Source organism: Trachemys scripta, unplaced genomic scaffold (genome assembly GCF_013100865.1).
Source record: "Trachemys scripta elegans isolate TJP31775 unplaced genomic scaffold, CAS_Tse_1.0 scaffold_26, whole genome shotgun sequence".
In the NCBI taxonomy this organism is placed as follows: Eukaryota; Metazoa; Chordata; order Testudines; family Emydidae; genus Trachemys; species Trachemys scripta.
This window is the reverse complement of record NW_023260511.1, coordinates 1,785,887-1,813,735: the sequence shown is the minus strand read 5'-3', so window position 1 is coordinate 1,813,735 and position 27,849 is coordinate 1,785,887. Positions and strand designations below refer to the sequence as shown.

At 40.2% G+C, this 27,849-nt stretch overlaps 1 protein-coding gene across 1 annotated transcript; it reads right to left on the bottom strand.

Moving 5' to 3' along the window:
* Positions 1-5,016: 5,016 nt before the first annotated feature.
* Positions 5,017-27,564, bottom strand: LOC117870328 (butyrophilin subfamily 3 member A3-like). The gene is given in 14 exon segments (XM_034757429.1): positions 5,017-6,288; positions 12,217-12,243; positions 12,444-12,464; positions 14,618-14,644; positions 16,308-16,334; positions 16,861-16,887; positions 19,071-19,097; positions 20,540-20,566; positions 20,923-21,021; positions 23,018-23,141; positions 23,143-23,303; positions 24,351-24,701; positions 26,428-26,589; positions 27,274-27,564. Coding segments are annotated over 13 exon segments (1,557 nt in total). The 5' UTR covers positions 26,501-26,589; positions 27,274-27,564; the 3' UTR covers positions 5,017-5,722.
* Positions 27,565-27,849: the final 285 nt, after the last annotated feature.

Here is a 27,849-nt window from a genome sequence, read left to right as displayed (position 1 = left end):
AAACCACAATTACATGATACATACTGTCTTATCAGCATTATTGCCATATTTGGAATACACTCTCCATAAAAGGAATATAACTTAGCAAGCTTTCCTGTTTTTCACAGTCTGCCTTATTGCGGTTTCTAAGCTTTCCTGTTTTTCACAGTCTGTCCTACTGCGATTTCCAGACTTCTCCAAAACTGTCAATGCAGCACTATGAATCACAAGTCTTATAATTATAGATAGTTCTGCTTTTATACTTTTCCTCTATTCTGCCTCTAAAAACCTTTCACCTACAATAGACTTCACTAATGTTCAGGTCTGAACCAAAGTTCAGGCCCTAGACAACTAAAGTTTAGGCCCTAGCAAATTTTTCCTCCACAGGCTGTATCCCCACTTTGAACTTTAGGGTACAAATGTAGGGGCCTGCATGAAAACTTCTAAGCTTAACTACCAGCTTAGCTCTGGTTCCGCTGCCACCATTTCCCAATTAGATTCCCTCCCTGGGAAGCCCTGAGAAACCTTTCACCAATTCCCTGGTGAATCAAGATCCAAACCCCTTGGATCTTAAAAACAAGGAAAAATCAATCAGGTTCTTAAAAAGAAGGCTTTTAATTAAAGAAAAAAGTAAAAATCATCTCTGTAAAATCAGTATGGAAATTAACCTTACAGGGTAATCAAACGTAAAGAGTTCAGAGGACTCCCCTCTAGTCTTAGGTTCAAAGTACAGCAAACAAAGATAAACACTCTAGTAAAAGGTACATTTACAAGTTGAGAAAACAAAGTAAAACTAACACGCCTTGCCTGGCTATTTACTTACAAGTTTGAAATAGGAGAGACTTGTTTAGAAAGATGTGGAGAGCCTGGATTGATGTCTGGTCCCTCTCAGTCCCGAGAACGAACACACTCCCAAACAAAGAACACAAACAAAAGCCTTCCCCCCCCCCAAGATTTGAAAGTATCTTGTCCCCTTATTGGTCCTTTAGGTCAGATGCCAGCCAGGTTACCTGAGCTTCTTAACCCTTTACAGGGAAAAGGATTTTGGAGTCTCCGGCCAGGAGGGATTTTATAGTACTGTACACAGGACAGCTGTTACCCTTCCCTTTATAGTTATGACACAGGCCTTACTCACTGAGAGGTTGCAGTGACAAATACAGATACTGGGATCCACTTCTAAGTGAAAATGTGGATCTCAGTGCTAGAGATTGTTCATTATTAGCGGCAATCAGTCCCTTTTTCACCTGCTCTGACTGATTTGTAAAACTCCATATTTGATTGTCTCCTCCTGACATCTTTTCCCACAGGCTTCTTCACTTTTCCCTATGACAACACAGCTCAGGAAGCAGCTCTCCAGCTACACACCTCCCTCCTGAAACTCAGCCACACAGAGAGTCATTCCACGGACCTCACTTGCCCTGCCCCCTGCCAATATAACCTTACTTCCTCACCCTCCTTCTCTGGATCCCACCTGTGTCCCTTCTCCTCACAGAACTCTCTCTACCTCTTGGCAGATCAGCAACTGGCCATCTCCTTTGACAACTGACTGGCTTCATCTTAACAGCAAATTATAGGAGGTGGAGGCCATCTATGTCAAAGGCAGCCTAACCAGCACTTGCAAAGGCTGTCAGGAAGTGGCTATTGTCATTTTCTTGCCTGAAGGTCTCCTGTGACTTTATTGCTGGTGATAGAAATGGTGATAGAAATGGGAGATGGCAGCCATTAGACAAAAAGAAAACCTCTGTTTGTTTATATGTCAAGGGAATACCACTGCAAAACCCGGTATTGAGGGTTGGTGATTTGAGCTGGTGGGAATTTATGGACAAAATGTTTTTTGTTCTTGTTGAAAAAATGCTGTTGTCTCAAAAATGAAACTTTGTGTGGGAAAGGCTAGACTTTGATTAAACTTTTGCTGGGTAGGTTGCTGCAGTTTAGGATGGAATTTCTGTTAAAAATTAATGAACCCACCACAAATTAAGTATTAGCCCCATGTCACACTCTCTAGAACAGCTCACAACTCTAAGTACTTATCTCAGGGCAGACTGTCAAATCTATAATTAGATTTCGCCAAGCCAGTAACAAACACTCCTGGATCACTATTCCAGTCTTACAGTGGAGACACAGACAGTCCCCTTAGAGTCTTCAGTCCATCTTGTCACCCAGACAAACTGAACTTTGTGATAAAAGGTTACTTAAACCTAAAATCACACCACATCAGGCTTCTCTGATTCCCAAGAGACCTGTCACCCCAGGTCAAATGGTACTCCAGATCTTACAACAAAGACAATGCTGGTAGCCAATTCTATAGTAAATTAACTAAAGTTTTATTAGATAAAAAAAGGAAGTGAGAGGCATTGAGAGGTTAAAGCAGATCAAATATAATAACAGGTGAGTCACAGTCTATAATTCCAATTTGAAGGAGAGATGTAGTAATCTGCCACTTTCCCAAAACTTGTTTCAGAGTATCCTGATTGTCTCTGGGGATCTCTGCTTTGCATCTGGTACACTTCCCTGTAAGAGTCCAAACAGTCCAGAGATAAAGGATCTTTCTCTGACTCCATATTTATATCTTCTTCTCACAGAAGACAAGTTGACAGTCTGTCTACCCACATGAGTTTTTCCTTTGAGGAGGATGAGTGAGGAATACATTTAGCCTTTTGTCCTCCAACCACCAAGCATAATGGCAACTCTCTTTGAAATTAGTATTTTCTGTTAAAGCCCTTAAGTGTTTCATTAGCATTTCACAAGCTTTCTTAGATGGGTTATTTTGTCAGAGGAGTATACACAGTGGAAGTGTTTGCTATTACATTATAACACAAACGGACAAGTAAAAACAATAGAGGTAACATTCCACTAGTTTTCATGAAGTTTAAACATCTGAATACACTTTTACATTTGCGCTCATTTTGATCTATATTAATACACAAGTGAATTGGCCTGTATACAGTCTGATATGACCTAGTCTGCCAGCATCAACCCCCCATGCCCAGGGAAATACTGGGTGATGTGAAAGATGCAGATTCAAGTTCATCCTGTGAATGAGATGAAGAAGGGGTTTAAACCTGCGTTTTCTACATGCCAGGTGAGTGCACTGTTTAGGGGTGGCTGGGTTTCTTCCTCTGGTATGTCTCTGGCTTTTGGGAAAAAAATGAGAGATCTCAATTTCACCCCAATGTGGGTCAGGACATTGTTTTGAAATCTCCAACATTTTTGAAGGAAGGGAAATCTGTTTCCTGCCAAGCTATGGTGATGCCAGTGATTTCATGAGAGCCCTGACTTGCAGGTGATGGGACTGAGGCTGTGGGAGTGGATGACCCCTCATATGTGAGAAGATTTTATCTCACATTTAAGGGATGATTCCTTAATAAGGGCAGGCCCCAGGAACCCATCTTAATGATACTGTGCCCCCCTCCCCTTCCTGCTCTCTCCGCATTCCCCAGGGCACTCAGGTGTCACTCTGCTCAGGCAGGGCTTTTGCTCTGTCAGTGCATTGCCCCTGAGGGCAGCTACAGGCTCTGAAGGGGCCTGGCTCAGAGGGGGTGCAGCTCCTGCCCAGCGTGTGCCATCCAATAATAATGAGGGTCCCATATCACTCCACTAGTGGCTGAGCCGATCAAGCTGCTGGAAGCAGGGGCGATAGGCCTGGCCAGAGCCCCCAAAAGATATACTAGAGAAGAGGGTTCTAATAACATTATCTACCCTCAAAAGGAACTTCCCCCCAATCTTTCACCCTGGGGGACTTGTACCCCATAGTCTCGCCACAGGCGGGAATTACACTTCATAATGTATTCCTGGTTTAAATGTCCCCATAATCTACTCTCCAGAGGTATTACACTCTATAATCTGTCCCTTAGAAGAGTCTAGACCCCATAATATGCTGATAGGGAATGATCCCTCCAAATTTGCCCCTCTAGGGGATTTACATTCCATAATTTGTTCCTGACACAACTGCATCTCTGTAAATCTGCCTCCTCAAAATATCTCTGCCCCTTGACCCACCCAGTTTGAATACAAGAGCAACAAATATCCTTTAAGATGGATTTTACTCAGGACAGTTTATTTGGATACACCAAAGAACGGAAGGAAGTTGGTATAATTGAAAAGCCAGGGTGCAGGAATCTAAATGGTAACTGGATACAGCTACCATGATGCTGTATTATCCAAATGGATCATTTCAGGTTGTATTTGTTGGACAGGTGATGTTCAAATTGATTTTAAAGCACCAGGTATTTTTGAATTGTTTCAGTTGCATTGAAATAAGTAGCTTTGGATTCTTCTTAGAGGAAGAATAATGCATGAAAATAAAATGACACAAAATAAGCAGAATAAAAAAGGAAAAGAACATGTAGTTGGTTTTTAGAGTAATAATAACACCTGGCTTTTATACAGCACTTTTCATCAGTAGATCTCTAAGTGTTCTACAAAGGACGTCAGTTTCCTTATCCCCATTGTACAGTTGGGGAAACTGAGTCACAGAGAGACTGTGACTGGGCCAATGTCAGCCAGAAGAGCAGCAGAACTGAGAACAGAACTCGGGTTTCATGAACCCCGCTCCAGAGATTGATTAACTAGGTCATACTGCCTCCCTCTTGGTATCTGGTTTATATAAAATATATATTTTATCATGAGAGAGAGCGAGAGAATCCAATTATAAGGAGAAGTATTAAAATCTTTTTTCCTCCATCTGTAGAATAGTTTTATTTTTGTTTATTTGAGATGAACTGGGCAGGTGTTTTGGAGACACTAGGGGGCTTTACTTCTTGAGAAAGTTCCTAACACTTTGTGACTCATCTTAATTCCTAAACTGCTTGAGGTAGTGTGGGAAAAGTAGAATATGAAGCCCAGGAGTCATGTATAAAGTAACTACTTCAAGGTTTCTGAGGAATATAATGAATTTTGTGTTGCTTAAGCTACATTGGTGACTCAGGAGTACCTAGAGATTTATATAATGTATTAACAAAGCTACTATATGTACTGGGATCAGTAGAGCCAAAGTTAGGGAATTATCCCCATCAGGGAAATACACCCAGAGGCAGGTTCCGTGTTTAATGAAATATGGACAGTTTAATAAAAAATACATCATAATGACAACATGACTCTTTGAGGTCTAACCACTTAAAAAGGCAGCAGAAAACATCTGAGGACTTCCAAGAGGGCATAAAATTAGACTCTACTAATAACCTTAATTTTTTTAATTTTCTGTATTGCATAATCAAACTGTCTTCCTAGTATTGCTTTAGATGTCACAGGGGAGAGCTAATATGCTTTTTGAGGGTTTGTATTAGAAATTTAATTTTTCTTCATAACCATTCCTATATAACTTCTAACCAGCAACTGAATAATTGCAAGATTATATCCTCTTCTTTTGGGTAGCCATCCATAATGGTGTCTTTTCTAACTATTGCTACAATGCTTGGCAAATCACAATTTCATTTCCCTTCCCTCTCAACACATCCCCCCAAGACTTTGTCATTAAAGTATTTTCCTATTTTAAAAAAATGCAACAGAAAGTTAAATAAAAATACTTCTATGAAGACAAGTCTCATTCCTTTCAGAATTTATTGATTTCGACTTCTGAGTCAACAGGCCTATGACAAGCGTTTTTGTCCTTTTTCTTCTGTTTTATGTGTTTTATTTTATCATCAGTTTCTACTTTCCTTATTTTACTGTTTCTGGTGTTTCACATGTTTACATTCCCTTCTCCCCTCTGTTTTGAATTTTACTTCTCTAAAGTAACTAGAGATCATTTTTCCTTTCTCAGAGGCTTTAAAGGAATAGGGACTCTGATGGGGTGGATTGCTAATGGTTTCTCCTTGCCTGTGTTGTTCCTGGGACCGAGGAATGGGTAATACAAAATGTTATTAGTAAGCTCTGCAGGGATAGTTGTGATGAGGAACATCACTTTTGCATTATAAAATGAGATTCTTCCCTCTTCCTGATCCAGTAATACACCAATCACTTCATATGGCATTTCCTTCTTTTCAATCTTATCATTTTTTATGCTTGAAAGAAAAACTCCCTGGGATCTCTTCAGAAACCAATATCCCTCCTCAGGGAGTTTCTCTGCCTTCTCTCTTTTCACTCTGTCCCTCGCTGACTGACTAAGCACCCCCAGCTCCCAGTCCAGTTCCTCCCCCACTTCCACCTCCCAGTACTGCCTCCCTGCCACAAATCCCTCCTTCGCCACCACGAGCAGGGCCCCGGAGGCTGCATCCAGCTCAGGAGATGCAGGTTCTTGCCAGACTCTTTTCTGATCCTCTGACAGTTTGACTTCTGGGTGTTTGCAATCCGGATCCAGAGTGATGGGAACTGGGGAGAGAAACCAGAATGGTCCCCTAGTTAGTAAGGAGTGAATGAGGGACACTCAGTGTAAAGAGAAGAGACAGGGAAAAAAACAGGGGAGAAATGATTTTTAAAATGACAAATTCATATAAATATCAGCATAATGGGTACAGTATGACAGTAATTTACACACTCTGCAGGCAAAGTCCAGCCCTGGGGCAGGGAGAGGGCATGGGGAACTCGTCCTACTCTTACACTCCAGTACTGGAGAAAGGCAGCAGGGGAGCTGGCTAAGGTCCCTGCTGTTTTGTCTTTGCTCCAAGGGAGCGACATCTGCTGGCTTTGGGCCAGGAGGAAGCAATTTCTGGAGGTGAGATACAAGCTGCTCCTTTGTGAGCAGCAGTAAGGAGCAATAAGGAGCATATTGTAAACACATCGCTCTGACCCATCCTGCCCTGCTGTGGCTGGATGACTGCTGGATGTGCTATTCAGATGCTCCCGCCCCTTTAGTGAAGAGAAGCAGGATACTTCCTATGTGTTGCTATGGAAAAATAATTAGGAAAAGTACTAGGGGTCTGATCCTGAATTGTGCTGAGCTCTCTAGCCCAGCAAAGCAAATCAAAACATGAGTAGCTCAATTGACTACAAGTGCTTCCTTGGAACAGGTCAGAATGCTCATCACCCTATGTGCTGTATAATGCATGTGCACACACACACACACACATACACACACACACACAAACACCTAAAGGCAAGAATCACACAATGCTCTGCCATGTCGTAAGGCCACCACAACTGACCGGAAGGATGTGAAATTCTAGTGTTGTATTACAAACCACAAGTGCTTTAAAAACTGGACTCAAAGGGTGAATTAATCCTGGAGTGGAGCTCTATTCTGGAATTACTTTATTTGTCTTTAATTAAGAGGCTTATTTCAGGCTTGATCTTCCAGACACATGGTCCATCCCAGAGCTCCCAGCATGAAGGGGAGCGTCAAGCAGCACACTTAAGATGGTGCACTCTGCTCTGCCTGGAGAGCTCTGGGAATGCTCACAGCAGACACTCTGTTCTGCTGCCAGCTTAATCGCCAAATAGCTAAAACTGAACTCAGTCTTCTTCCCAAGACCTTCACTCTCCTGCCTTTCTCCACTGCTGGTGACAGCTCTGTCTTAACCCTGGTTCACAGACTCACAACCTTGGTGTTATCTTCACCTTGTCTCCCTGCTGACAAACCTTGTCTGTTTTTAATTCACAACATCTCAACAATCCACCTCTCCCTGCCCACCCCTATGAGTAAAATGCTTCTCCAGTCCTGGGTCATCACATGCATCCACATTTCCCACAACCTCCTCCTCTCTCACCTCCGTAACTTGCATCTCACATCCCAACTTTCATTTAAACCAGAAGAGGTCAATTCAGGCTCCTCACCTGCTCTGTGTCTCACTGTCTCACCTGTCAGTCACCTTCTTTAATCCCTCCATTGTCTTCCTCTTACTCTGCACATCAGGATCATGCTTTTCATCCACATCTTCAAGGCTCTGCATAGGGAACCTGCCTCTGCACCTTCATCTTTCACTCCACCAGATTCTCACCCCAACTTTCCCTATTTATTCTTCTCCCGCTCATCTTTATACCTTTTCCCATGCTCCCTTTTATTCCTGGTGACCCCTCTTCTCTTAGTATGCAAGGCACATATCCTCTCTACACTGACATTTCTTCTTAGGTAAAACATCACTAATATTAACCCACAACAGCAAAATGCTGTTGCAGAAACACACATACACACAAAATCTTGTTATAAGACATAAGTACCATTTAGGTTTTATCCATAACATGTAGTGTGTGAATATTTTTCTCTATTTATTAGGCACCAATAATGGGGCTTGTAGTAGAAAGAGAGAACCTGATACCTAAGGCCTGGAATAAAGGGCCTGGTATGAGGCCTAAGGGCTGAACTAAAGTCAGGCCCTACTGCTATAAAGGAAAGTTAGAAAAAGTCAGGATATTAGCAAAAGTCACGCCCTGTTACAAAGTAGATGCCTGCTTGCAAGTTCACTATCCAATACATGAACTTGGCAAGGACAGGGCTGGCATTGCAAAAACACAAACACGCCTAGACACAAAGTATTCACGTAAACACATTCCAGATGGGTAGTATCGGAATACCCCGGTACAAAGTTACAGTGTAAATACACTCCCCAAAGATAGTACCGGGACACACTGACCCCTCCTAATGATAAGGTCAGGATGACAGTGTGATGGATAGAGATGTTTTGAGCGAACCAATAGGTACGAGGTAAAGGGTGGTAACTAACCATGCAAGAGGGGCGATACGTAATGTGTTTGTATCAGTGTATAAAAGAGGGGTCAGAGAGGGGGTGTCTGGACTAGGGGGGAGCGGAGAGTTCTGCCGCTCACTGAGCTGAGTCCATTGGAATGGGCATACATGTCTTAATATCCTCATAGAGTCTGCCGGGTGCTATTACCGTACTTCATTGACAATAAACCTGGCCAAGAGTCTTCACTACTGAACCAAGTCTGTGGTCTTATTGAGCAGTTTGATTGAGGTTTGCTGTGTCAGTGATCTGTGCAGTGACGACATAGCACACAGGGAAAACACAGACATACCCCACAAAGAGAGAACACACACATAGCCAACAACTGACAACAGGGCTATTCATGTTTAGAGTCATGGTCATGTTTAAACATGGAGACCTGGGAGATGGGTCAGAAACGAGAGGGAGTGTGGGCTAAATTGGCAGAGAGAAAGGAGGGTCAGGACAAAACTGGGAGGAAAGATCAAACCAGTATCTTAGATGCCTATATACAAATGCGAGAAGTATGGGGAATAAGCAGGAAGAACTGGAAGTGCTAATAAATAAATACAACTATGACATTGTAGGCATCACTGAAACCTGGTGGGATAATACACATGATTGGAATGTTGGTGTGGATGGGTACAGCTTGCTCAGGAAGGATAGACAGGGGAAAAAGGGAGGAGGTGTTGCCTTATATATTAAAAATGTACACACTTGGACTGAGGTAGAGATGGACATAGGAGACGGAAGTGTTGAGAGTCTCTGGGTTAGGCTAAAAGGGGTAAAAAACAAGGGAGATGTCATGCTAGGAGTCTACTACAGGCCACCTAACCAGGTGGAAGAGGTGGATGAGGCTTTTTTTAAGCAACAAAATCATCCAAAGCCCAAGATTTGGTGGTGATGGGGGACTTCAACTATCCGGATATATGTTGGGAAAATAACACAGCGGGGCACAGACTATCCAACAAATTCTTGGACTGCATTGCAGACAACTTTTTATTTCAGAAGGTTGAAAAAGCTACTAGGGGGGAAGCTGTTCTAGACTTGATTTTAACAAATAGGGAGGAACTTGTTGAGAATTTGAAAGTAGAAGGCAGCCTGGGTGAAAGTGATCATGAAATCATAGAGTTTGCGATTCTAAGGAAGGGTAGAAGGGAGAACAGCAAAATAGAGACAATGGATTTCAGGAAGGCAGATTTTGGTAAGCTCAGAGAGCTGATAGGTAAGGTCCCATGGGAATCAAGACTGAGGGGAAAAACAACTGAGGAGAGTTGGCAGTTTTTCAAAGGGACACTATTAAGGGCCCAAAAGCAAGCTATTCCGCTGGTTAGGAAAGATAGAAAATGTGGCAAAAGATCACCTTGGCTTAACCATGAGATCTTGCATGATCTAAAAAATAAAAAGGAGTCATATAAAAAATGGAAACTAGGACAGATTACAAAGGATGAATATAGGCAAACAACACAGGAATGCAGGGGCAAGATTAGAAAGGCAAAGGCACAAAATGAGTTCAAACTAGTTACAGGAATAAAGGGAAACAAGAAGACTTTTTATCAATACATTAGAAGCAAGAGGAAGACCAAAGACAGGGTAGGCCCACTGCTTAGTGAAGAGGGAGAAAAAGTATCAGGAAACTTGGAAATGGCAGAGATGCTTAATGACTTCTTTGTTTCGGTCTTCACCGAGAAGTCTGAAGGAATGCCTAACATAGTGAATGCTAATGGGAAGGGGGTAGGTTTAGCAGATAAAATAAAAAAAGAACAAGTTAAAAATCACTAAGAAAAGTTAGATGCCTGCAGGTCACCAGGGCCTGATTAAATGCATCCTAGAATACTCAAGGAGCTAATAGAGGAGGTATCTGAGCCTCTAGCTATTATCTTTGGAAAATCATGGGAGACGGGAGAGATTCCAGAAGACTGGAAAAGGGCAAATATAGTGCCCATCTATAAAAAGGGAAATAAAAACAACCCAGGAAACTACAGACCAGTTAGTTTAACTTCTGTGCCAGGGAAGATAATGGAGCAAGTAATTAAGGAAATCATCTGCAAACACTTGGAAGGTGGTAAGGTGATAGGGAACAGCCAGTATGGATTTGTGAAGAACAAATCATGTCAAACCAATCTGATAGCTTTCTTTGATAGGATAACGAGCCTTGTGGATAAGGGTGAAGCTGTGGATGTGGTCTACCTAGACTTTAGTAAGGCATTTGATACGGTCTCGCATGATATTCTTATCGATAAACTAGGCAAATACAATTTAAATGGGGCTACTATAAGGTGGGTGCATAACTGGCTGGATAACCGTACTCAGAGAGTTGTTATTAATGGTTCCCAATCCTGCTGGAAAGGCGTAACGAGTGGGGTACCGCAGGGGTCTGTTTTGGGACCGGCTCTGTTCAATATCTTCATCAACGACTTAGATATTGGCATAGAAAGTACGCTTATTAAGTTTGCGGATGATACCAAACTGGGAGGGATTGCAACTGCTTTGGAGGACAGGGTCATAATTCAAAATGATCTGGACAAATTGGAGAAATGGTCTGAGTTAAACAGGATGAAGTTTAACAAAGACAAATGCAAAGTGCTCCACTTAGGAAGAAAAAATCAGTTTCACACATACAGAATGGGAAGAGACTGTCTAGGAAGGAGTACGGCAGAAAGGAATCTAGGGGTTATAGTGGACCACAAGCTAAATATGAGTCAACAGTGTGATGCTGTTGCAAAAAAAGCAAACATGATTCTGGGATGTATTAACAGGTGAGTTGAGAGCAAGATACGAGAAGTCATTCTTCCGCTCTACTCTGCTCTGGTTAGGCCTCAGCTGGAGTATTGTGTCCAGTTCTGGGCACCGCATTTTAAAAAAGATGTGGAGAAATTGGAAAGGGTCCAGAGAAGAGCAACAAGAATGATTAAAGGTCTTGAGAACATGACCTATGAAGGAAGGCTGAAAGAATTGGGTTTATTTAGTTTGGAAAAGAGAAGACTGAGAGGGGACATGATAGCAGTTTTCAGGTATTTAAAAGGGTGTCATAAGGAGGAGGGAGAAAACTTGTTCACCTTAGCCTCTAAGGATAGAACAAGAAGCAATGGGTTTAAACTGCAGCAAGGGAGGTCTAGGTTGGACATTAGGAAAAAGTTCCTAACTGTCAGGGTGGTTAAACACTGGAATAAATTGCCTAGGGAGGTTGTGGAACCTCCATCTCTGGAGATATTTAAGAGTAGGTTAAATAAATGTCTATCAGGGATGGTCTAGACAGTATTTGGTCCTGCCATGCGGGCAGGGGACTGGACTCGATGACCTCTCGAGGTCCCTTCCAGTCCTAGAATCTATGAATCTATAAACACTGTGCTGGACTGGGGCCTTCAGCTGTAAACTGTTCTTGACAGGGACCGGAACTTCCACGTGCTTCTACAGCACTGAGCTCGTTGTTAGTGCTTAACAGATAATTACTGCTGTTGGGAAACAGGTCAATACAATAGAATTTAAGGTACCTATGGACTGAGAGATATATGTTTATGTCATCTGTAAATATATCTAATCAAAGCACAAGGAATGATTTTCAATTCAATATTAATTTGACAAAGAAAATATCTCATAATTTATAGATAACAGGTTTACTGTATGCACTGGAGCTTACCTGCATAGCTCTGAGCTCTTCTGAATTCTACAGAAGGAAAAAGCAATTACTGCCTTGACAATCTATGGCATAATGAAATACAATGGAGTTTAAAATATCTTCTGTCTGCCTACCCATGTGTTTATAGCACACTCATCTTCACGCTGTTTTAATCTAGTTAATACACGAGCAATAATTATAATTTTCATTTAAAGAATAAGCAGATAATTTAAAACCAATCAACTTACCCAGCTCTCCCGAGAGTAGATCTGAAATGAAAAGAAAATTCAGTCACTGACCCTAACTAGTTCTTTTCTGATACTGTTTTTAAAATTCTGAGAACTCTGTACAAACAATAGGGCTCAGTCATACAATTTGTTTGTGTGCTAGTCGTTCTTTAACCATGCTAACAGTCCCATTCCAGTTAATGGAACTACTCACCTAAGTGAGAGCTGAGCTTTTAGTTTTAGAGCTTCTTTACGGGAAGAGTGGCAATCGCTTGGCCACTGAGACTGAGGTTTATGAGAGCTGGGCACCTATTTTCCTTAAGCTCCCTTGAAAATCCTAGGCATAAATGTTATTGACAATGATATGGTACAATCTCTGTGCTGTGACTATCAAAGACACAAAGCAGAGAGCAATGTTGGTTCATTCCATTATATAAATACTTCCCCAACATCTTTATATTCAATTGTCTGCAGTGCAGTCCCCCATTAACTCAGCCATTCAAAGTGCCTCCAGCCAAAAGTGACTACTGAAGTCTGTTTTTGTAGTTGTAGCCTCATAAATCTTACGTAAATTATTGTACCTGATACAATCAGGCACCAGAAATAAATGTTTTCAGTTCTTATCTTAAACATCATCATTTACCAGTGCTATTGTCTAGCACTGTTGAGTCCTGCCTCACAATTTTTGTGTGATAGTGAAGTACAGTGTAGAATGTGTTAGCTCATAAGATTGTTGTCTCCCTAACAGCAGTGTTGGAAAAACTAAATGAGCCAAATTCATCCCTGTTGCAGTTCCAATGACTGCCGTGGTTTTAAAATGAAGATAATTTCTTAAAAAAACAAAATGTCACAAGCATTAATATTGATAATCTCAGCACTATGGTTAGGGAACATCCTATCATTATATGCCTGAATCTGTGTAAGTATAAAGATGTAATTACCCTTAGCATCTAGGCTATAATCCTAAGGTAGACAGGGCCACAACATTTTAATGTTTTTGCAAGTGTGTGTGTATCACCAGTGCCTTCTGCTGGATGGAATCAGAACTGTTCAACTGCATTTCACAAGCCCTATACATCTTACAGTTATTGAAGACGTTTGTTTAGCTGAAACAGTAGGTGCCTGTGTTATAGAAATAGGAGAGATCTGGGTTCCATCTGTGCTGTTGTCATGGACGTCCAAGTAGCCATGATGTGTAGAATAGTAACATCTGTTGTCTTACTTAGATTGTAATCCCCTTGAGGCAAGGGCTGTCTTTTTGTTCTGTGTTTGTACAGCACCTAGAACAATGGGGTCGTGCTCCATGACTGGGGTTCATAGGCAATATCATAACACACCTACTAAATAACATACAGCACAGAACACTATGGGCTCTTAGGTTATGCCTGAGGATACTAAGTGCTACTGTAACTCACCTAACAAATAATACACACCACCTAGCAAGTGCCATGACTGGGATCCTAGATGCTACTGTAATTCATCTAATACATGTTGTACAGCTCCTAGCATTGTGGAGTTGGCTAGGTGTTATGGTAATAAATAATTAAATAAAATTTATTTGTGCCCACAGTTTTGTTACACTGTATTAAGCAAGATAGACTCATGATCAAAGGAGAATGTTTCTCAATCCCAAAATAGTGGGGATAATGGGCCACATGCTTTGCTTTCAAAATACAAAAAGCAGAGATCACACCATGAAATTAATAGGCAGGTTCAATACAACAACAGGAAGTACTGTTTTCACCCAACACCCAGTCAACCTGGTATGTTGTGATGGCCAATTTAATAAATGAGTTCAAAAAAGGACTAGATATATTCATGGAGGACAGGTCTATCAGCGGGTATTAGCCAAGATGGTCGGGGATGCAACCTCTTGCTGGAGATGACCCTAAATCTCTGATAGCCAGAAGACAGGAGGGGAAGCTTAGGATGGATCTCCTCAGAATTGGCTGCTCTGTACACTCCCCCTGAAGCTCTGGTACTGGACAGTGTAGGAGACAGGATAGCGGTCTAGATGGACCTTTGCTATGACCCCGTATGGCAGATCTTATGTTCCTTAAGTAGAAGCAGAGCCTCACAGGCTGGTATTTGACCACATTTATTGGGCTTCACCTTCAAGATGCCCTAGACAGACTCACCAGAACATTCACCTCTTTTATTCTAAGACAAGTAACAAAATAGACAAGTTTTCTTACCAATATTTGCTTGTATGTCCTGAATTGCTGCAAAATAGTAATTAAAATTAGTGCAATGAACAGCAGAGAGAGAGAGAGAGAGAGAATTCTGCTATTACACATGCATAGCAGGGATCCTGCTAAATTCTCACTCAATATTTAATAGCCATCTGTTTTTACGACTCAGTCTGTGTGCCATTTATTTCAAACAATAGAGTGCAAAACACTGGAAGAGGCTTTGAGTGATCTCTGTCATTATTTTTATTATTTGTAGCTTGCCAACAGCATGCTACATGCTTTAAAACATTTAACTCAACAAAACTCCTGCCACTAAGAGCATGTAATGTACACTGACAATTTCCTGTAGAGATGAAGGATGTTATGCAAAAAGAGTGATTGACAAAGATGTTTAGCAGAGTCCTCTTAGTTAGTTCCACAATTAATCTTTAAATGCATGTATGTTTGTTTAATATTTATTTTATCTCATTATATGATGAAGCAGATAAGGGGTTTTATTTTGTTTATTTCAGAAATGTGAAGAAATAATAAATGGAAAAAGGGGAAAATTGGAAAAAAATGTTTGTGAAAATTGTTTCCATTTTTTCAAGCAGCTCTACTTTGTGGAGCTTGGGTTTACAGGCAAAAGAAGTGAAATGTGTTTTAATAAGAGACTTGCAGTTATATAGTGTGGAGGCACTTTGGATCATCATTGGTCTGTGAGATTTAAAGCACAAGGGACACATGGGAAGAAATCATGGATGAAAAATGGAATGAAATTTGCAGTTGCAGGTGGAGCAAAGAAGGTGCTGGAGGAGAGAAGAGAAATTATTTTGGAGAAATCAGACAGGAGATGAATTTTAGGACAACAATCTCATCTTTTATGTGGATTGCAAGGGAAAGCCAGTGAAAGAATATTAAGAGAAGGGTGGACTTAGATCGGGGGAGAAATTAGGTGACTAGTGAAGCAGAATTTGAGTCAATGGAAAGTGGGAGGGGATGTGATGAGGGTCTAGCAGGTTGTAAAGGTGGACGTTGCGGTGGTCAAGCTGAAAGCTGGAGAAGGCTTTTGGTGATGGAAATTGAGTAGAATGAGCCAATGTCATTGTGGAAGAACACAAAATAGTCAAATCCTGCCCACTCCATGAACCTATGGGAAAACGGAGAGAGAGGAGAAGGAAATGATGACAAAGCTGCATTCCAAGGGCGATAGAGAAGGGAGGAAGAGAGCAGGGATTTTGAATGAAATAAATTCATTTTGCGGTTGCTAGTGGCAAGACAGCCTGGGAGTGGTATCTGAAAGGCAGTCAGAGATGTGTGACTGAATGGAGAGAAGAGATAAGAGGTGAAGAAGATGATCTATGAGTCTTTGTTTTAGAAGAGCGAGTATAAGCTGGGTGTTCAAATGATGTCCCACAGGGAGAGAGAGCATAGGAGAGGGTCAAAGGCATAGAGACACCAGTGGAGATCTCTATCCAGTCCCTACTATCGGAGAAATGATTATGATGTCAGTAGTAGGCAGCTATGTCTAATCACCTTTTCTAGCATTCAGCCCCATTTATTAATAATCTCCGACAGTGATTGAAAATAAAATACATATAATAGTCATTCAAATAAAAAATGTGCTGCTGTTCATTCTTATAAATCAGCTTATTTTCATTTATGGCAAAGCTCTGTCTGTCTACACTGAGCATTTTAATAAAATGAGACTTACCTACTTGATCTGTGGATTTGTTTGTCTCTAAAAGGGTACATGAATGAAAAACAAGAACAAATGCATGTTACTGGGGTAGTGATTGGCTTTAATTGAGAGAGTTCATGGATTCCAAGGGTAGAGGGGCCATTGTGATGATCTAACCTGATCTCCTTTATAACATAGGTCAGAAAACTGCCCCCAAATAATTCCTGGGGTCCTGGGTGAAAAGCTGTGAGCTGGACTGTGACACTTTATTCCATATTGTTCCATAGTTAAACCAGATTCAAGTCTTTGCAAAATGGATATGAAAAAAAATTCTAAAATAATAAATAACCCATGAAATTTAAAAAAAATCTAAATGTCTCCACACACATCCAAGAAAGAGCATTTCACTTGGAAATGATCTGCATTCAATTATCCATATTTAATCTTGAAAATCTAAACTCCTATAAGAACTTGACTGGGCCTGTTAACCAGACAAAAATACTTGAGGATGGTGGCCTTTCTTCTGTACGTGCACATGAACACACATAAGAGAAATGACGAACCATAAGAGCATTTGCATTCTCACCTAGTGTGGAGAGCAGGCGTTCTTTTTCTGAAAGAAATTATATGTAAATATCATTGTAAGATAGAAGGCAAATGTTGTTTAGTCTATTTTATGGCATTTATGAAATATGGATTACACTTTACACCTATTTCTATAATTTATTTTAAAATAAAATCATTCGTATGGTATGGGTCAAATTCTGCTCTCAGTTACACTGTTGCAAATCCATTGTAAACTCACTGATTTAATCCATGAGAATATCACAATGTTTTTTACTTCATTTGAATATTTGTATAGTTCACTACATTTTTAGGTGTAACTGAAAATGGGACTTTTTTGTCAAAAACACAAAATTTTAAAATCTGCATGCAACAACCAAAAGTTTAAAATGTTCAGGCAAAAATCAAAAGTTTTTGTTTTAGAAATGTGCAGTGTTTGTATGAATACTGTAGGTTTTCCACAGAACATAAACACTCTCTGGAAGAAAAAATTGTGACCCCCCGCCTCCAAAATTTTGACCAGGCCAAACTTTGGACCTTGTTGAAAAATGCAGTATTCCCGTGATTTTGATATATCTCTCACATACAGCCTTAGACATTAGAATATATTTCATTGACAGAGGAGTACTGCCTTGGACAAACAGTTTATTTCAGCCAACATAATATATTAACATAATCTGCCTAAGTATATCTCAATGAAACTATATAACCAAACAGATCCCCATCATTCATGAATCAAAATCTATTAATACTTTTTTGAAGTAAATTACATAATACATTTTCATGCTCAGATTGTACTTACATATGAAGGTTTTCTAGTGTTATGATAGATTAAACAAGACTAATCTTTAGACTATCATATACAGTTATTCAGTCATTACATAAATTGTACTCTTGGTTCCTTTCTTGCTTATTTTTTGTAGTGGAATAAGATTCAGTTTTTAAGTTTTTTGTAGTACTTCATATCCACTTTTGATTGATTTTACTTTGGTTCTTTGTGGTGACATACAGAAGCTGATTTTAATTTTGATTTGATAGGAGATTAGCACCTGAGTTAAGAGTTCAGTGAGACTACTTGGGTATTTAAAATTGAGCAAACGCTTAAGTATTATGTCAAATTTCAGCCTAGGTTTGTTTCACTTAAATGCATCAGTGATCTAATAATGTTCCTGTAGTTTGAATTTTCTTTTGAGAGTACCTGCGGAACTGAAATACGGAAGCTCATGAGACTGGGAAATGACTGGGAAATGAATTTCTTCTTTTCTTTCCTTTCCTTTCTTTTTTCCCCCCAATATGAAATTTTATTATAAATTTTCTTGCCTTCTGAAAGACAGGGCAGCAGCAGATCTAGGTTTCTCATAATTACCCATACTTAGTGGCTTTCTAATGATTATGTGTGCTACATTCCCTATGGAGGGAAGTTGGCAATGCTTGATAGCAAAGCTCAGTCACAGCAAAATTCTCCCCGGTGCAGAACGAATATCTTAATTCCTATTTAGGACTTCATACTAAAATTTAAGAGAGACGTAACTCATGCACAAGACTAGTGTTGGCTCTCTAAGGTTATGGCTACACTACAGAGCTTACAGTGATGCAGCTGGATCAGTGCAGCTAAGTTCTCTAGTGTAGCCATTCTAAGCTGATGGGAAAGAGCTCTCCACTGGATTTAATTAATCCTCATACAACAAGTGGCTGTAATTTTGTCAGCAGCAGAAGCTCTCCCACTGACATAGTGCTGTCCACACCGACACTTAGGTCGGTGTAACTTACGTTATTTAGGTATACTTAGGAGTTTATTCAAACCCCTGAGTGACATAACTTGTTGATTTAGTTGGGGTTGGTCCTGCTTTGAGCAGGGGGTTGGACTAAATGACCTCCTGAGTTCTCTTCCAACCCTAATCTTCTATGATTCAATGATTCTGTGATAACTTACTGACTTAAGCTGTAGTGTGTACATAGCCTAAATCTCACATAAGCCTTATTTCAAGGGCATAAGTAAGTCTTTAGTGGCGAATAGCCCTGGTGTAATCCCTTAGTGACAGATAGATTTAGAGAGTCTTATATTAACAAAAGGCCTAGTCCTCAGTGATTCCTTTACCTGGGTAAGGACTGATACCTCTGTGCTTAATGTCTTGGAAAATTTCAGCATGCTATGTAATATTGTCTCCATGAATCTGATTCATGGAAATACTCCTAACACCTTATGTTATATCACATCAAAAATATATTTACCTTCTTCCATTGTTTTCTTCTCAGTTTCTGCAAATTCATGGAATCACATTGCAATGTTAATTACTCTTATAAGTTTCCCAAAGCCTTATTTCAATCATAAAACTGCTTTAAAATACAGGACCAGATTCTCTCCATGTAGGAAAAACCTGCTTTAGGAGACAGGAACAGATTGTTTCACTTGATCATCTCCTCATTCACTGTATTGGAAGATGGTTTCTTCCAGTTCACTGATTATGCAGAGAATCTGACGACATAAAGCAACGGATGGCTTTATGCAACATCAACATCTGTGAAAATGTCAGGATGCTTATAGAACCCCTTGCCTCAGCATATTCCCCCAATCCACATCCTCTGACTTTACAGGACAACTTCTGAGTGAGCCAGACAAAACCATCAGTGAACAGGATCAGATATCAACTGGTAAAATGATTTGGGTGGGAAAAGAGGGACATCAGAGTGAAGTTTTGGGAGAGTTGAAAATTAAGGAAGGAGTCCAAAACAATTAAGTGTCGGTGAAGTGAAATAAATAGAACCGATCATGAGACTTACAATCTGATGAAGAAGACTACAGTGAAACTTTAATTGAAGAAGATTTTTTTTTTACCAGAGAAATATTATGGTATGCTGACATTTCAACGATGTCCGATGAACACCCACAAGGGAAATGAGTCATCAGAGGAGCTAGATGCTCACCCAGATTTTTAAATAAGTCCAGGTCTTGCCCTAGTCCTGAATGAATCTTGTGGACCAAGAGCAAATCCACTATGGCCAAATATAATTCCCAGGCAGACAACCAGCAGGAGGCAATCACTCCTGTTTCCAGTGCCTATGTTATAAAAGGCCTTGAATTTTATACTTTACCTAGTCTATATTGGAGGATATAAGTGATTTCTTCATGTATGTGAACAACCCTTTTCTACAACTGTTAATGATTCTGGAACAATGTCCACATAAGGATGAATGGCAGAAGGTGAGCCTGAATGTGATCTAGTTTAATAACAAAATCTGTTTATAACAGAATGAAACAAACTTTCCTAATGAGCCACTAATGGCAATAGTCGCTGTTGCTCAATTCCTGAATATAAACCCCAACTCCTATGAAATCATTGGATGCATACTGCAAACATTAAAAGCACGCAGCTGTTGACCACAATTAAAACAGAACAAACCCACCCATCTCCTGTAATTTGTAAACAGCTTCTCAGATCAGAACAGCAACTGCTATGTTAAACTTTTGTTATAAAATCAAAGGAATGTAGGGGCTGAAAAGGACCTTGAGAAGTCATCCAGTCCCACCCTCTGTGCTGAGGCAAGACCAAGTAAACCTAGACCATCTCTGACAAGTGTTTTTCAAACCTGTTCTAAAAACTCTCCAGTGATGGGGATTCCACAGGCTCCCTGGGACTGTGTCAAAATCAAGATATAACATATGTTCATATTAATTTGCATTCACCTTCCTAGTTACTTACCTGATTGAGATGTTGTGTCATTATTCTCTGAAAAAAACTAAAATGCCTTTTGAAAATGAGACACTTTTCATAGCATCCTACAATAGTTTTGATTGAAACAGTCACTGTCATGAATGCTAAGTCTGTAACGCTGAACCATCCATTGGTGTCTATTCTGGCCTTGAATATATTTATATGTGAGAAATTTAAAAATTGTCTTTCAGAACAAGGGACTTATTTGGTAAGGAATTATAATGTACAGACCCTTATCTTTAATTTTCTGAATCTGTCCCTAGAAAACTCATTTCAGTTTTTGTTTGGCTTTAGTATAGTTAAAGAATTCCATATCATCTGTTTAAACATTTTCACATATTTATTGAAAAAACGTACAAAGAAATACTTACTTTTCAGTTTATACCCTACAGCAGCAATAAGGGCTATGCTAAGAAATAAAATGACCAGGAAAGCAGCCATCCAAGGGGAGGTGGTTGGGAAGAAAACATCTGAAAAATATGTGAAAATGTCAGTTATGTTCCAATAATTCTTAAGAAACATCATGAAAATTATAAGGCCAACCAACGGAGTCTGTCTGAGGACCTGTGAAATCAGATTTCACTTGAATTGAAAGACTGCTGTTTCTTTCTGGCAGAACAAAGTCTAGATGAATTTAGATCAAAAGAGTCTATACATCTTCAAGGAAGGATATCATGGAGAACAGAGCTGTGGGCTCCTCCAACGTGTTCTGGAAAAAGCACACACCTTCAGCCACACCCAGCTCACCTTACTCATGCAGATAGAAACACCTCAGACATTGGCATGTCTCACATGAGTAAGGTTCGCAGGATTTACCTCAAATACCCTTTCAGCGCTGGTATTCATACAGAAATTGTATGCATATTGTCGAAGAAAAACATAGTTCTCACTCTTTTGGTTGGGTACAGCAAAGTCAGATACTTTATTCTCTTAAGCAGCTGCGTAAAGGGAGAGAGTGCACTAGGACACAGGGTCTCCCCCTCCTAGGCAGGTCTCTCAACAGGTAAACAATTACAGCAAGCATTTATACCTTTTGTTACAGACAATGAAAAGCAACAGCTGCATTTTGTTTATACATAGGTTATTCTGATATCTTGTTTTTGTCACTAATGTAGACTCTACATTCCATATTGTCTGCACATACCTACAGAATGTCGCAACAACTTCTCACACAGTTCTTTTCCACTTGCCTCAAACAATCCTCGCTTCTAGAAATCTCGCGTTATTAGGGTTACAGTTAGCCCAACTCTTCCTAACAAACTGTCATGCATTGCAATCCCCTTCCTGTCAGTTCTTTCTCTGCTTCCACAATATTTAATAACAGGCTTTAATGTGCACATATTTAAATTATAACTTGTTCTCCTTCAGTCCATGAAATGGTGAAAGTCATACCCAAGCTACCTCCTGGGCACAGCCCCTGCTGCTTACTGGGGAAAATGCAAGATGCATCTCTTTGCCATTGCATTCCCACCAGAAATAGTATAAAATAAAAAGAAAGGCAGAACAATCCTCTACTGAGGAAGGGAGGTAGAGAACCTAAAAGTGGTATCCTTGGTGGAGTTACTCAGGTTAATGATATAAACCATTTCTCTGTATGAACTAAAATTAATTAACCCTGTAAACAGCCATGTGAAGTAGGTGGGAAAAGTATCATTACCTCCCTATTGAGGTGGGGAAAGTGAGAGAAGTTAAGCAACTTCTCTGAGGCCATAAAACAAGTCAGTGGCAAGGCTTGAACTCAATACAGAATCCCTGTACTCAACAGATATAAACGGGACAACTCATCTGGGTGAGTACTTCAAAGTATGAGTAAGGGCTATGGAATCTGCCCAATAACCATTAAATAATAATGAAAACTTAAACTCAATGTTAATGTTGAAAAATTAAGCAGAGAAGAATCAGGCCAAAATGAAGGTCATACATGCCACCTTAACTTTACTCTCTTTTTCAATGATGCACCAGTACATTGAATGAAACAGTTTTCCGTTAGTAATATTGAAAATGCCATGCAACTTTGTTACATATTCACGTGCAATGAAAGCTATTAGAACACTGGATTGTTATGTAGAAAGAAAACACTTAATGTACTTGTGCAAATTATGGTTTTTTGTTGGAAAATGACAGGCAAGTATTTAAAAGGAGATAGAAGAGAAAGGCGTTATCAGGCATTTCAACAGTAGATCTCAAAACATTGTACAAAGGAGGTCAGTATCACTGTGCCTTTTTATGGGGAAACCAAGGCACATAACAGGTAATTTATATGTCCAGTGTCATTGAATGGGTGAGCAGCATATTGAGGAATAAAACTCAGTCACCCTAAATCCTAGCCCAGTGCTCCATCTGCTAGTTCAGACAAACTGGGCATTTATTTCTTACCAGAAAGGAGAGAGAAAAACGGGACCCATCTCATTAACCAAGCAGCGTCTTTATTGCTCCTTAAAGTCACTGATCCGAATGTGCACATACCTGAAATCAGTACTCTAGACTCGCTGGCTGTCTTTAGTATGTTGTTGATTATTTTGCAGGAGACTTCATTGTCCGATTCTGGTTCTATGTTAATGGAACTTTCAATAATGTAGGTTTCCAGCAGGTGTCTTTGTGTTGATGGTGGTCGGCTTTTCTGTTCGGTTATGTCCTTTACTGTCTATCCAGAGCACTTCGGGCTCAGGGAACCATCCTTCCGACTTGCAGGTGAGGCCGATCCCCTGGCCTGCATAATTGTCCAGGTAAATGGAAGACTCACTACCTCTAGCTACAAAAACAGAGTAAAAACAATATTTAAACTTTTCATGCCTTTCACAAACAGACCATAGCCTGGGGAAATTGCCCCCAAGACAGCACCTTGTGTACAAAAGCAGCCTTTGAGGTCCATCGGAATTTGGGAACTGATCTTTTCATTGGAGGGAAATTCCAGCCTCTCTTTACCACAGAGCTTTTATACAGGTTTCTCCCCTCATGTAAATCTGAGGAGCTTTCATCATCAAGTTCAAACAAAGATGTTGTGCTTCAAAGTGCACTGCAGTCAGTAGTATCTAAAGAAAACTTATTTTCCTTGATAATATTTCAGAATCTATAAGAGAAGTTAAATCCTGTGTGGACACACTCTCTCTCTTACTCACTTGCGGCAAAGAGGTTAAGAGAACCAAGTTGCTAAGTGAGTTGGTTCACTAGACAATCTTGCTAATAAGCATTTGAGGCCAAGTCTACAGTTTTTAAGGCCAGAAGGGACCATTATGTCAGACTTCTTTTACAATGCAAAGCATAGATTTCACCTGATTGTTTCTGGGTTGAGACCAGTAGCTTGTGATGATATCTTTTGGAAAGATAACCACTCCTGATATAAAACAGATGGAGAATTGACCAAATACCTTTGTAATCTGTTCCAAAGGTTCATTACCCTCATTTTTTAAATTTTAAATCATATTTCCAATTCGAACTTTGCTGACCTTAAATTTCAGGCACTGGATCTCGTTTTGCATTTTTCTGTGCGACTAAAAATCCTTCCAATATCTGAAATCCCTTCCCCATGCAGGTAATTATAAACTGTGATCAAACTGCCTCTTAAACTTCTCTTTGTTAAACTAAATAGATTGTGCTTCTTTAGTCTCTCACTGTGAGGCTGGCTTTCTAGGACTTTTGTGTGTGTTCATGGAAACCACAAATCATTCTCACAGTTCTTCTCATTCCTGGTGTAATTCTGTGGATTAAAAAAGAGCTACAGAAAGTCTTAATTGAGCTCCTTCTCTCTTTCAATAACACAATATCTGGTAATAAATGATTCAATGTTACCTTCACTGACCTGTCACATGCAGTTCAATCACCACCTCATCATACCAGTTCTCAGAAACCACTCGACACATGTAATTCCCTGTGTCAGAGGCCTGGACATTCTTCAGCTTTAGAGACATGTTTCCTGTGTTCATTTCATGGTGAAAGAACTCTGTTCGATCCTGGTATCTCTGATCCTGTTTTTCTTCTTTGGTTCCTCTGTTATAAGAACTCACATCTATATTTTCCTGGCGTTGAACCAGACTCCAGTGGAGAGTGATGTCCCCAGGGATACTCATGGCTATCACTTGGCAAGGCAGGGTAACATTTTCACCAAGGAATCCAATAACAGGCAATTCAGGGTGAATTATTTTATATTCACCTGTAGGGATATGCAGATATACATTTTCTCTGTTTCAGATAATTAATTAATTAATTAATTAACTTTATGATGTAGAAGCAGCCTGAAGTGAAATGAGAGGGTGATAAGGTTCCTGTCCTGAATTTTATAGTTGTATTTTCAGTTTTTAAATGTTGAATGGGCTAATGAAATTGGTGCTGGAGGCTGTGATTTTAGGCACCATGTGGACCCTTCTTATCCCTGCAAAGTTCACTCGAGTTCTGAAGAACTTTACCCAGTTCAGCTGGATCATCTACAGTTCTGCCAAGCACCCAGATTGCCATATGCAGGAATGGGCCTTCCTCCTGCTATGCAGAAGCCAGCAATCCTTGCAAAGTGCCCCAGAGGTGAAACAGACTCTTCAGGCACTCCTGGGGTGATTTCTGGCCACGCAAGTTGCTGGCAAGGCCCCTAAAACACTCCTGTGGCTGAGAGCATCCTAAGGGCACTCTTAGGGGTGCTACTGCCAATGTGGGATCCATGCCTGTATTTTTGTTCAAGATAGTATTTTGAGTTTTGCTTGCCTGTTTGAATTTTTGATACACATACATTCTTACTAGTATATGTGAACAAAGGACAAAGACGTGTATGTTGCTTCTGCCTAGCCAGGTGGGTTTGTTAGTATAATGGGAACAGATAAGAGAAATTAAAGTGAAACTGGATGTGGTGGGAGTATGATGTATGAGCGCACACTTGAAGACTGCCTCAACTCCTTTCTCAAGGCAAGGTCAAGCAACTGGTTAGGAGGGGCAAGGGGAGATTAGGGGGAAGGTAAAACACTAAAAGGCCGGAGAAATGCCTGCCCCAGACTGTAGCACAACCCCACTCCTTACCACTCCCATAGGGTACAAAAAGGTGGAACGAAGACCCAGACCCACGACCCCCCAAAACGAAACATGACCATAAATTGTATGGGGTTGGACTGTGGGTGTGCATTTCAGGTATAATGATGCCTGCTTAGGAAGGGGAATCAGGACACTGGGAAACAAGGCTTTGCGGCGTCAGAGTTATGGTACACATGCTTGCTGGAAACTAACACCAATAAACATCACATTGCCTGCACCAGCTGACTCGTGCTTGCAGGGCTTGGGCTAAGGTGCAGTTTAGTTGTACAGCTTAGGAATCCAAGGCAGAGAAAGATGAAGTGACCTGCCCAGAGTCACTACGGGAGTCAATAGACAAGATAAGAATAGAACGCAGGTCTTCTAATACTTAATATTGTGCCCTAACTAATAAACCAGATTAATCAGAAACAGGACTTACAACTTCTGAAATAACCTCTGAAATAATTTCTCATTGATCAGTGAACAGATGTTTCACCGAAAAACCCATGTAGACCAGGGTATGATAGATAGAGATGAATCTTACATTTATATTGGGCAGCCTGTTGCTTGGCTGATGGCAAATAAACTTTGCCTCTGAATAGACTTAGGAATTTCATAGTGTGATGGGGGATTGGTAACATCCCATGAATGACATTGTTCAGTGAATAGTCTGTGTTGGAATTGCATATGGCAGTAGAGTTGAACCATCTCTCTGCACATTGGGGTGAACCAAGAAGTGAACTGCATTGCACTGACAAATGAAAATGTTAGGCACTATTAAAAAATGATGAAACCTTAGATTGTTGACACCTGTGATTTTTTCCCTCACCCTGGCAATGATTAATTACTTCATTAAAATAAATTCAGTGAAGAACTTTGTTTACCTCTTATCAAGTAGGGTGTCTGTAGAAAAGTCAGTATGTGAATAGCTGTCATCCACAGGAATAAGGAATCCATTGCTTGGCAGAAATTCAAAACACCAGTACGTCAACAAACTCCTCAAAAGGCAGCATGCTGCGGCAGATATTATGAGGTTCTCCCAGGCCCTTAAAAAGCAAGCACAATATGTTTCAATGTTATTGCTGTACAAGAAAGAGCAATTCATTAGCGAACAAAGCTGTAATCCATATTCCTATTTACTGACCTTTCGTTTCATTACTCAAAAAACACGTCCAAATCAAGTTTGCTACAGAGGTTCAGGGTTTTGCCTAGGTGCTGAACAAAGTAAAAAATAGTTCAGAAAATGTTGTAATGTTACATGGGTCAGATCTGTAACTTGGATCAATGGGGCTACATCAGTTTACACCAACTGAGGATCTGGCCTCAAATTGTAAAGAAGATAGAACATATCTCTGTCTCATCCTTCAAATCCATTTCTCCAAAAGGATAGAGGGGCTGGATACCTTTTTACATGTTTTGAACAACAAAATGACAATTAAATTAATAAGCCCATTCCATTAAGTGTAATAGATTGACAAAAATTCCCATGTCTTGAAACAACTTCCTTCTAACCACCCTGCTTAAACATCTTTAGCAGAGACAAATGTCTTAAATTCTGTGGTGTGTAAACATAAAACTGTTCAAAATATGTTCAAAAATACCTGAAAATGGTAGTCAATTATCCTCCATGTTGTTTCAGATCAAGAATCTGACTGTAATTTCCCAATTAAATTAGGGGGCTAGACTTCAAATAATCTCTATGATCATTTTTTGCTAAACTGATTTCTTACCTGCATAGCAGGGTCCTACGTGCTTTACATGGATTGTGGCTTTGAGGAATTATTCAGTCTTCACAGATATTTTTCCTTGCAGTTGAAGTTTGTACTTTCAGTTTACACATTTTTGTAGTTATTTATTAACCAAATACAATAGTAAAAATGAAAGCAATTTTCCTTCAAAAAGCAGCAGGCAGCCAACCTTGAATGTGATCAGAGTATGTTAACCCTGACTGCACAAAAAAAAGTTAGGCATCTAAGTCCCTATTTTAGACATATAAGTGCTGGTTTCAGCACCTCTGTGATGCACTGTGCCCCTTTCCCTCCCCATCACGAAACCATGCAGGTGCCTAAACTCATTCGGCTCTTAAGTTTCTACAGAAAAAGTTCCCTCTGCATCTATGTCCCTGCTTCTGCTCATGTGCACTGCAGCTTCCCTCTAGCCTGCCAGATGCTGATCTCTGGCATAAACCTGACAGCAATACACAAACCTGGGGAAGATAGGCAGCTGACCACCTATGTTGTGTGCAGGGCCCAAGTGGGTCGGTGTGCTCAGAGGCTGCCTATTAGATTGGGCCACTCACACAAAAT